The sequence below is a fragment of the Sorex fumeus genome, unplaced genomic scaffold (assembly GCF_029834395.1).
Source record: "Sorex fumeus unplaced genomic scaffold, SorFum_2.1 ptg000007l, whole genome shotgun sequence".
Lineage (NCBI taxonomy): Eukaryota > Metazoa > Chordata > Mammalia > Eulipotyphla > Soricidae > Sorex > Sorex fumeus.
Window position 1 is genome coordinate 49,896,929 of NW_026606064.1, and position 12,230 is coordinate 49,909,158.

General features: G+C 37.1%; 1 protein-coding gene across 1 annotated transcript in view; it reads right to left on the bottom strand.

Annotated features, from left to right (window-relative positions):
* DNAH14 (dynein axonemal heavy chain 14) overlaps window positions 1-12,230 on the bottom strand; it is a 342,385-nt gene that overhangs the window by 251,439 nt on the left and 78,716 nt on the right. Inside the window, 4 exon segments of the mRNA XM_056107024.1 lie at window positions 2,151-2,238; window positions 9,653-9,727; window positions 10,443-10,561; window positions 10,651-10,755. Of these exon segments, the coding sequence (XP_055962999.1) occupies window positions 2,151-2,238; window positions 9,653-9,727; window positions 10,443-10,561; window positions 10,651-10,755 (387 nt within the window).

Consider the following 12,230-nt stretch of genomic DNA (forward strand, 5'->3'; position numbering starts at 1 on the left):
TAGCATAGAAGACATAACATAAAATGGTGAATTCTTTTCTAGAGCAAGAGAAAGGTAGGAAATGGGAAATCTGGTACTCCAATATTCTTGGCTGTATGCAGCAGAAAAATTGACTTTCATATAATGTGCTTTAGAACCACAACAGAAAATCAATAGGTGGCTAGTTACTGAGGTTTAGAAAGTGGGCAGGAGCAAAAGTTTGCAGTCTGTGGAAGATCTTTTCTTAATGGAGCATATTTGATTATTTGATTTCCTAGAAAACCACAGAAGAGTGCAAGCTGATTCCTTAAAATTGTGTTACTTTTGCAAGCAACACCTTAATTAAATCTTTAGTTTATGATCAGAGTACTTTATCAATAGTCAAGTGGAAAATAAAGGGAACCGAACAGGGTTGATCATCATCATTTGTGTTTACTGTCCCAGGTATCTTAACAAAGACTAGAAAATTGCCAAAGCAAAAAGAAATGAATTATTTTTAAATTTAGGAGAGGAGTGCAAGTTCAATCAAGTATGCTTTATAAATGTTTGATTATAGTAAAAAGCAACATTCATTTCTCCAGGAAAACTATTGTTTCCAACATTTGTGTTGACTCTCATAATTTCTATAATGGAGCTTTCAGACATCTCCAGAACATTTTAAAATTATGACCCACACTTTTTTTCATAAAGAAAAATCAAACTAGCAGAAAGTACTCCTTAGCTTTTATTACAACTTTTATCACTCTTTCTTTTCCTTATTTTCTCCCTCTGGTCAGTCTTTTTTAGTTCTTTTCAGAGAATCCTCATCCGTTATCTAATCATTAAGTGATAATATTTCTTGGAGTCTTTATTTATCCTCTATTTTGCATGCTCTACAGGGGGGAAATTTCACTATGCCCTGGCTCCAGCCAATACAATCTCTTCTAATAGCTCAACTCTTACTTCACTAGTTTTTATAAAAAGAATTCCCTACTTTGGTTCCTGTACTATCACAATTACTTTTCTTCTTTTCCTTTTTTTTGAGCTTCAGAAAAATTTAACTCACTTGAACAAAATACATGTGATAGGCAGAATAATGGTTTCTATGAAAACAGACCATGTGCTAATTTCCAGAGCAAGGAATAATGTTATCTTGTATTGCTAAAGGAACTGCTAGTTGTGATTAAATGGGTACCTTGAGATAGAGCATTTTTCTGGGTTATCTGAGTTGGATTGATGATTAATTTTTTTTTTAAATATCTGAGATACTTTTTTCTGCTGTGAGCAGGGAGAAATTATGGCTACAAAAGAATGTTAAAGAGATGCAGTAGTTTTAGCATTGATGAGGAAGGAAAGAGTCAGGATTGCTAGAGACCTTTAAAAGCTGGAAATTATGCTCCCAGAGAGTAATCAACACCTTTGACACTTTGATTTTAGCCCCGTCTGACCAGTGCTAGTCTAACCTACAAATATATAAGACAATATATTGTCTTGTTTTTGGAAATGAAGAATGCAATGACATTTTAATAACATTAGAAAACTAATTTAAAAGTACAATGATATATAAAAAATAATTTCAGTTATTTTATGTAGCATTTTATTGTGAAAAAGTTAAGCTACAGAAGCACTGTAGCACTGTAGCACTTTGCTCTTGTTGTTCATCTATTTGCTTGAGCGGGCACCAGTAACAAGTAATATTTCTTGGAGTCTTTATTTATCCTCTATTTTGCATGTTCTATCGTGAGACATGTTGTTACTTTTTTTGGCATATTGAATACACCACGGGGAGCTTGCCAGGTAGTGGTATCCTGTGTCGGCGGGATACTCTCGGTAGCTTGCTGGGTTCTCTGAGAGGGAAGGAGGAATCAAACCCGGGTTGGCCATGTGCAAGGCAAATGCCCTACCTGTTGTGCTATTGCTCCAGCTACAGAAAAGTTTGAATAAATTCTTAAATACCCATATAATTACCACTCATGTTCTACAATTAACTTTTTTTACTATATTTGCTTATTCATACACCTGTCTATTCATCTAATTTTCTATCTGTTCATCTTATTTTCTTTATGTTTATCAAAATAAACTACGTGTACCAGTTTGGTTCATAATGATTTGTTTATATAGCTTTACTTTACTTTCTCGGCAATGAAACCAGAAACTAAATACATGTATATCAAAGTGATGTTTTAACTTACCACAGTGAGCACCACTTGTCCTGGATGGGATAACACCCATTGGGAAAAAGATTGGGTATTCCAATCTTCAATCCCTTGGCTTATAAATCTACAAAGAAAAATATTATTTATATTTAATTGTGGGTCATTCCACATAATGATCAAGCATGAAAGATCACATGCTAGCTCTCAGTTTTGCTCATATATACATATGTATGTATAGCCTGGCAAGCTACCAAGAGTATCCCGCCTGCATGGCAGAGACTAGCAAGCTCCCCGTGGTGTATTCGATATATCAAAAACAGTAACAACAAGTGTCACAATGGAGACATTGCTGGTGCCTGCTTGAGCAAATCAATGAACAATGGGAGGACAGTGCTACAGTGATATATATATATATATATATATATATGTATATATATATGTAGGCCCAGATAAGAGTTCATAAAACCTTAATTAATGCCTAATGCACATTCCTTAAATTCCTTGCTAAAATTATCTGTACTTTCCCAATGAAACCATTGAGTTTTGGGGATGGAAATTATGTTAAATATATACATATGTATATATATATATGTTTGATTTTAAATTGCGAACACAAACAATTACAAAACACGTATTTAAAGTCATTTCAACAAGTGTTAGTAGTGGACTAAAATACAGAAATATTTTGACAATGAATGTTTGCACTTAAGTTAAAAAATTAATTATAGGGGCTGGAGAGATAGCACAGCGGGTAGGGCGTTTGCCTTGCATGCAGCCGAACAGGGTTCGATTCCCAGCATCCCATATGGTCCCCTGAGCACCGCCAGGAGTAACTCCTGAGTGCAGAGCCAGGAGTAACCCATGTGCATCACCAGGTGTGACCCAAAAAGCAAAAAAAAAAAAATATAATCGATAAAATAGGATTTTAAAATCCATTTTTTCTAGGATTAAAAATATCTGTGACCATGATATATTTTGATGTTATTTTGGTGTCTTTTTTCTATACACAAGCTTTAAGTTTCTATACAGTCAAATTGATCAATTTTTCTGTTTAATATATTTTATCAATGATAACTTATTTTTAGAAATTCTTAACACAAATTTTCTTCTCACATTTAAGTGGCTTAACTTAAAATTTTGTATCTTTGTTTTTATGATTCATACCTGGTGGTACTCAGGGATCACTCCTGGCGGTGCTCAGGGGACTGTATGGGTTGTTGGGAATTGAGTGTTGGCCACATACAAGGAAAATACCCTACTCACTATGCTATCTCTCCAGCTTCTATGTGGCTTCATATTTTAAAAAATCACACTTATTTTCTCTTGCTTACAGTCATTTATATAACATATATACACACATATATATACATATATATAACCAAGTTCAGGGACCCCTATCACTATGTCTGTTTCCAGTTAACTGGAAAAGACAAAAGCCAAAGTTACTGGACTTTGTCCTGAGTCAAATGACATTTTAAATTATGGAAAATACATTAAAATAGATACACATATATAAGTATCTGGAAAATAGGAATATGCCCCTCAATAAATAAAAAGTAATCCAAAGTAATAAAAACCTTGGATTGGATTATAAAAATAAGGGTGGGGAGACCGAAAACAACTTGCCAGCTTCAACAAATACAAGAAGCAACCCAGGGGAAATATTTGGAAAAAAAAAACAAAGAGAAATTTTCTAAATAGGAAGACCATAGCCCTCTGTTTCTTTCAATATCATGAACTCCCAAACTAACTAGTTGCTAATCATTAATAATTAAAATTCAAGAAGTATGGGGTGAAGGTCCTTTAATGTGATGTTTGGGCCTAGAGACAGAAGCAGAATAGGGCCTAAAATAAATCATCCTATTCTGATACACTAGTGAAAAGAAGAGAAAGGATGGTGGGAAGCGAAGAGAGCAGAAGGATGGAAACAAAGAATATGACCTTGGCATTTTCCCCTAAGAAATGGAATTTTTCAAATACAACTAAAACTAGAATAACAGTGAAGTGTAAGAGCCAGTTTGCAACCTTGAGGAGAATGAATGTCCATGAACTAATATGAGTCCAAATAAATAAATCTGGAAAGACAGGCTGTTATTTGCAGGAAATAGCACTTATCACAGGGCTGTTTGGTAAGAACTGAATGAGGGGATCTGCAAAAAGGAAGGCAATCAGTACAAATGCAGATCTGCCCCACCCTTATTTTATATTCCAAATATCAGGGAACCAATACAAACTGGAGAAATGCCAGGATCTAGCAGTAGGAAAAGCCATCCCACATCTTGAAGAGGAGGGGAACAAAATTATTAGAATCTGGCAAGAGATGGAGATTTTGAGAAAAGCCATCTGTCAAGACCTGTGGCTTTCAGGAAAGGAATGCAGATCTACTAAAACTTTAGGGAAGCAGAGAGGAATCTCACATTTACCTAATCCCTGACTAGAATTTTGAGGGCAAACACAAACAAACACTGTCTTCCCATTGTTCATCAATTTGCTCTAGTGGGCCCAGTAACATCTCCATTTTGAGACTTGTTGTTACTATGTTTCACATATTGAATCTATGATGCATATTGAATATGTAAATATATAAATATTGAGTACATATTGCTATACTCTTGGTAGCTTTCTGGGCTCTGTGAGAGGGGCAGAGGAATTGAACTTGGCTCAGCCGGGCTGGCTGCGTGCAAGGCAAACACTCTACTGCTGTACTATCACTCCAGCCCCTTTATTGAGGGCAAAGGAACCCAAATAAAAACAATCCCTGGGCATGGATGTCTCACGTATAAGCCGTTAAGATAGAAAAGGTCAGAGATCTGAAAGTACAGACAAACTGAATTGAGTAACAATCACATCATACTGTCAAAAAAAAAAGACAAGAATTAAGTGAAACCTGATTTTGTAGTTTGAGTCAAGAACCATTGGGCTGGAGCAATAGCACAGTGGGTAGGGCATTTGCCTTGCAAACCGGAGCCCAGGTTCAATTTCCAACATCCCATGCAAAAGATAATTAACCAGTATAAATATTGATAGTGACATAGTGTTTTGTAGAACAATGTAGTATGAAAAGAGATATTAGAAATAAATTGTCACAAATAAAAAAAAATTAAAAGTACGAAATAAATGAAATAATGTTTAAAACAGACTTCTAGGAAATAAAGCATACATAAAAATGAAAGGAAAGTTGCCCTAATTGATTTATAAATTCAATGTTTGGAAATGTATTGATATAATTCATGACATCACAAATTAAAGGTAAAAGTGTATTTAAAATCAGAAGAGGCATAAAAATAGCACTTGATGTAATGAAATTGTCTTAAAAAATCTTAATAAATAGGCTCAGCAGATAGTTCAAAGGACTAGAATGCATGCAATGTATAACAAAATCTTGAGTTTGACCCCTGGTAATGAAAGGTTCCTATCCCCAGCACGGTCAGTTATGGCCCTGGTGGCCCCAAGCATCACCTGACCAAGTACCAAGTCAGTAGGCCCACCCTACCTGACAGAGTATTGTGTATCAAAGGCAGTGGCCTTAGGGAGACAGAACACAGTTGGGGAGGAGACTCCTTATGGGAAAAACTTTCCAAAGTAAAAAAATAAGATTCTACTTTTATTAGGGACTGTTTCATAAACACAAAGCTCCTTAAGAAATGGTAAACTATCAGTGACTTTTCTAATTAAATTTGGAAGAAAAAGAGAGTATCTGTACTTTCACACAGTGTAAAAAGTGTGATCCAAAACAAAGTGAAAATAAAATGACATATGTCAAAGAATTATAGAGAAAGAAGGCCATCAATCTTAGTAAATGAGAAATTGTTTAAAAATATTAATAAAATTAATACAATCAGAGCTGCAGTTGAAAAATCTATTGTCAGTCGCCACCATGTTTTTTGTTTGTTTGTTTGTTTTTGTTTGAATCACCACGATATATAATTACAAAGCTTTCCTATTTGAGTTTCAGTCATACAATGATTGAACATCCATCCCTCCACCAGTGCACATCTTCCATCACCAATGTTCCTAGTATCCCACTCCTCTCCCTGTCTTTGTGGCAAGCAATCTCCCCCATACTCTCTTTTGTATTGCTTGTTATGAATAGCATAAGATGCTGCATGGCCGTGAGAGTGACTGTGTGCTCCTGGAATTCTGAAATTTTAGATAATTAGGATCTGGAGAAATGTCTGCAGCGAGCTGCTTGGTTCGGAGATTCTCTTGCATGTCTCTGGATCATGGCCATTAAGGAGTTTAAGTAGTAGCCAGAGACAGTTTGTGGGCACGACCCATGGGGACTGAGTCCCATGGGGACTGGCAGATGAGAGGGACTAACTTATCCCCTATCCCTTGAGCCTGGAGTTTACTGTCACTGAACCTGCATACCTGCACTTCTCATTGGGTTCTGGAAGTTGGCAGCTGTTGGGATTCTTAGGGAGCAGGTGGAGGGACAACGCCTACCCCCATCTGAGGCATTCTGCTGAAGTAGGCTTGGCTTAAAATCCGGAGGCATTTTGCAGCAAGCTGCTTGGTTGGGAGATTCTTTTGTGTGTCTCTGGATCATGGCCATTAAGGAGTTCAAGTAGCAGCCAGAGGCAGTTTGTATGTGTGACCTCCAGGGTTCCATGGGGATGGGCAGATGAGAGGGGCTGGTTCATCCCTAACCCTAGAGGCCTGGAGTTTGTCATCACTGAACCCATATACCTGCACTTCTCATTGGGTTTTGGAAGTTGGTGGCTACCAGGGTTTTTAGGGGACAGGTGGAGGGACGATGCTTGACCCTGTCTGAAGTCGCAGCCATGTTGACTCACCCACCACCTCTGCTCTACTGATTCCTGACTAAATCTCCTGGGAGATGCGCACCAAGAAGATAAAATTTATGGAATCATCTGTCTCTGCAGCTGAAAATCTGGGGTTACCCATCACTCCAGGAGGTGAGTGGGCTGAATAACCTTCTGAAGCCCTGGCAGCTGCACCCACACCCCACCACTGCAGTCACACCTAGGGCTCTACTGTTTCATGAATATTCTCTGCAGAGATGCCAAACTGCAAATAACTTTGGGTTCCTGGTGCCCAGGATGAGTACTCTGGTGTTTTTCAGAATTGGGGTAGACAGCTTCCCCACAATTCCCCACACTTTTGGAAGCCCTGGCAGCCATGCCCTTCTCCCACAGCTACTGATATGTCAATTCATAGCCCAAACCATAGATCCTGAAATTTCTGAACCATACGACACCTCTTAATTCCTCAGTACTGAAGTTCTAGTAGGAGTACACCAAATTAGGTGAAAAAATAACATAGAAACCAATTAAAATCTATAGCAAAAGCAGTAATAGGGATGACTCAATTATCAACAAACAGCTTAATAACTTCTTAGACAAGGACTTAACAACCCTGCAGGAGGGAAACTGGAGACATTGGTGGCAGGAAAGATACACAGGTGAAGGGATGGGTGCTGAAACTCAATCATGACCAACTTTGCAACTGTATATCTCATGGTGATTCAATAGAAAGGGTGATGGGGAAAAAAATCTCTGTCTCTTAGATACTTGCCTAGATGTATTTGTTCAAGATTCCTCATCTATGGAACTAACCCCTTCACATGAAAGATGGCATCTGATTACCACATAATTCAAGGGATAAAAGTTGGCACAAAGGAAAAGTATTGCTATTATTTATGTAGTACTGTTGTCCCGTTTTTCATTGATTTGCTTGAGCGGGCACCAATAACATCTTCATTCATCCCTGTCTGCTCACACTTGGAACACGAAGTGAGACTTGCTGTTACTGTTTTTGGAATATTGAATATGACATGGGTAGCTTGTCAGGCTCTGCCGTGTGGGTGGGATACTCTCGGTAGCTTTCTGGGCTCTCTGAGAGGGACAGAGGAATCGAATCCGAGTTGGCTGTGTGCAAGGCAAACACGCTACCCACTGTGTCCAGCCCATTATTTATGTACATAAAAAATTTATCTGCTCAGTTCTAGAAACTTTGTGTTGTCCTTCAAGATCACTTGATCACCTGACATCCCGTTACTCATTGATTTGCTCGAGTGGGTGCCAATAACGTCTCCGTTAATCCCTGTCGCGTGCTAGTGTAGCCCAATGGCGTCTGCTCATTCTAGGAACATGAAGAGCCTCAAACTGATCGTTCAGGGTCTTGACGAAGAAGTCTGACCATCTCATAGGTGGGCGATCACGTGGTCTTTTGACGTCCTGTGGAATCCAGTCAGTAACGGCTCTAGTCCAGTGGTCATCTCCAAATCTCATCACGTGTCCAGTCCATCTGATTTTTGATGCCTTGGCAAACAAGACAGCTTCCCTGATTCTTGACCATCAACAGAGATTGGAACTCCGGATTCTTTCTCTCATTTGAGTGAAGTGTGATACTCCAAGCATAGCTGTTTTGATTCCTCTTTGGGAGACCTGAATAGAGTTCTCATCCTTGTTTTCATAGAGCCCAGGTCTCTGAGGCATATGTTAATGCAGGAAGAACAGTGGAATCGAAGAGATGTGCCTGGAGCTGGAGGTTCTTGGTCCTCTTAGCTTTTTCTTCAACACTCTTGAAGGCGTTCCAATCTGCTCTCTTCCTCCTGTGCAACTCAGGTGCCACGTCATTCACCATGTTGACTTCTCGACCTAGGTACACATAACTGTTGCATTAGGAGATGTTTGTTCCGTTCAGAGAGAATGGAACGTCAGGAACGAGACTGTTTCTCATGAACATTATCTTTCAGGATAATGAAAGTAAATATAGATATTAAACTTAAAGGTAGATGCCATTGGGCTACACTAGCACGTGACAGGGACAAATGGAGACGTTACTGGCGCCCGCTCAAGCAAATTGACGACTAACAGGAAGTTAAGTGATTAAGTGAAACTTAAAGGAGTGCCTGGTCCCATCAAATTTTTTTTTAAAAGTTCATAATCTGATATCTTTTTTTTCTCTTAAGTGGATGCCAATGATAGATTAGAATCTAAAAAGGAGAGAATGAAAAAGACTGAACCAAGGAAAACAATTTTAGGAAGCAACAGTGGGATAAAACTTAGCTGTGACCAGATGGCTGAAGCTTGTGAAGACAGGCAGAGATGGACATGACTTCAGGTCTTGGCTAGGTTCAGTTACAAATGGGTCTCAAGCAACAGAACAGATGCTGTTCATGATTACCCTCTCAAACTGACATTTGACCTGTAAAAGTTTTTATTCATTTATGTGTAATCATGTTCTATTAAAACCTATTGAGCAGTCTGGTTCATGTATTTCCCTGGATACTTCCTACTTAGATTAGTAGATGACTAGCCAAGTGAAAAAAATAGAGAATCAACATGAGAGATAGTACAAGAGTTAAGGACATGTCTTACATTTGGCTACTGCAGTTCGATCCCCAGTACCATATGATTCCCAAGCATCACTGGGTCAGTTTTGGTAGTCGCCAGCCCCATAGTCTGAGAACCCCTCTGGATTCCCTTGGCACTGCTTGGGAGACCAACCTCCAACAAAGCTAGATAGGTATATCAATAGACAATAATAGGAAATTTGGGGGGAAAACTTACTTTTTAAGCACATCAAACATGCCTTTCTCAACATTTACCAGCCACTTTTCTACAGCACTTCTTATATGAATTTTCCTATAATTTTATGAGAGAATTATTTTTATTTTAGTCATTCCTTTGACAAGTATTTAAAAGAGTTTTCAATTACTCTAATATTCATGGTGAAGAGATTATAAATCTCTATTGTCTATGGTATTTCTAGATCTCAATTTGGAAAAACTATAAAATGTTTCACCTAGTTTTAGGAAATTCTGACATAAAAATCATAGATTTACAAGACTAAAAGTTTTCCATAAAACATGAATTTACAAAATAGACCAATATATAAAATGGATAGTATTTTAGGATTCCTCATTGATTCAAACAATAAATCTTGGCCAAAGTGAGGTTAAGGGTTCTGGTGAACAGCAAGGCGAAATTGTACCACATTTTAAAGCAGTACATGAAAACAAAGCCCTTGGCAGGGCTAGCAAATTGACCTAAGTATCTAGCTTAAGACAATTGACAGGGAGCCATTCATGACAAAAACCAAAGGTCAGGAGAAGCAACAATACAAATAAATTTCGTTCCTATCTATCTTCAGATAATAAAACCCTATGTTGTCATTCAGGGAAATATTAATAAACATACCGAAGGGAAATAGAACTCTACAAAAATACATTATTCTAAGTTTAGAGTTTGCTTAGCAAGATTCTATAAAATATCATGAATTTTTCAATTGAAGGTGCAAATAACTTATAATTTAATCTTAAATGGTAAATATATACATATATAAATATTATTATCATACTTTGGTAGCACAAGAGCTTCTCCTTCAGCAGAGATGAGCATTTTCACAGCAGAGGGGCCAATTTCTTGTTTCCAAAGCCTTAATTGTCTTATATTTTGAAAACATTTCGTAAGGTAAGGCTGTGAACCATAAGTAAATGTTAAATACGTTATATAGTTCTGACTCTCATGGGAAAATAATATTGCTGGTCAGAGAAGAATGAGCTTACCTCTACAGATTCAGGATTTTTGCTGTTAGCTAGAATATCAAGAAGTTCAGTGTTGCTAAGGAAGTAAAATCTTGGAAAAATCATTCTTTTAATTTCAAGGTAGTTCTGTTCATAACCAAAAAACAAATAAAAATGGCACATCAATTCATGGCATTAAACACCTTTTTATTTAAGTCTATACTATAGACAAAAATTCAAGAAATTAAAGCAACAGTATAAATTGTGTTGTCAGTCAAAATAAATTTTATACACAGTGAAAGCTACAATTGAATTTCTTTTAATAAAGCAAAATTGAAACAACTGGAAACTAAAGGCAAAAAGTTACTCCCTTCCACACTCACACACAGAGACACATGAACACACCGGCACATGCACTATTGTATTGATTAATAATAAATTGCTGTATTTTGATATTCTTGACATTGCTTTTTGATGCTCCCATAAACCCCAGCCATATCTTCTCATTTGTTTTCAAGATCCATCTTTATCTTTTATATTTTAATGCTGATATCTCTTGAGTTCTATCCTCCTCACTTGTCCTATATTTCTTCCTTCTAAGATGTGAATGTTCATGATGCTTTTTGTTAGCTATTTGATACCTACCTGCTTACCCTTTGGCTCCGATCAATTTCCTATGCCTCTGCTCTATAAGCCCAGTTGCTTTTCATTATAGATGAAAGTTGTTTCTACATAAGCCATCACTTCCTTCAGTTTCTCTCTTTGTAGTGAGCTACAATGAGTCTTGGTCAAATATTGGTCAGGACCTCTTTTCGTCTATCCTCTACTTACCTACCCTAAGTTCCTGGATCCAACTTCTTTTATCCTCATCTGAGTCTTACATTAGGTAAGTCCAGTATTTTGGCTGTCCAGCCACAATGCCACCAATCTATATATACTTTATGCTTATTTTCAAGAAAATATTTCTAAATCAAATTGTTTCATGTTCCTGCTTAAAATTCTTCAGTGATATTCAAAGACCTTTGTTATTTGTTCTTCTTCCCTGGAAAAATCTTATCTTTTACCACTTAACATTTGCAATCAATGTTACATCTGTATCAATCTGCTTATGATTCCAGAATTCACTATAGTGACGCAGGCTCTATATCTTGGTGTTTTCTCATTCCTTTGCCTGTTTTCCAAAACGCCAAAACTCTTTTTACCTAAATAACTCACACGTTAACAAGACCTAATTTCCTTTTCACTTTCTCCATGTTAGGTTAATTTCTCTTCTTTCAATGAGATCACATAGCTCTCGTTGCAATATTTGAACTTTTTTTGGTGTCTGTTTCTGGCAGTTAGATTTTGAATTACATAATGGTAGAAATTATATATATTTTTATTTGTTAATCTCAGTGTCTAGTAGCAATACCTGGCATAAAGCATTTTAAATACAAAAATGAACATAAATTCACTGATTGGTAATTATGCTTACCAATAGTTTGAAGATACTTAGAATTAAGTAAAAGGTTAGCTCAACGGCACCTAGCTAAAGGCCTATTATTGACTGACACAAAGTGTGTATCCCATTATGACTTTTCCAGATCACAGATTTATGCACAAGAGGTTATTATGGACTGAGA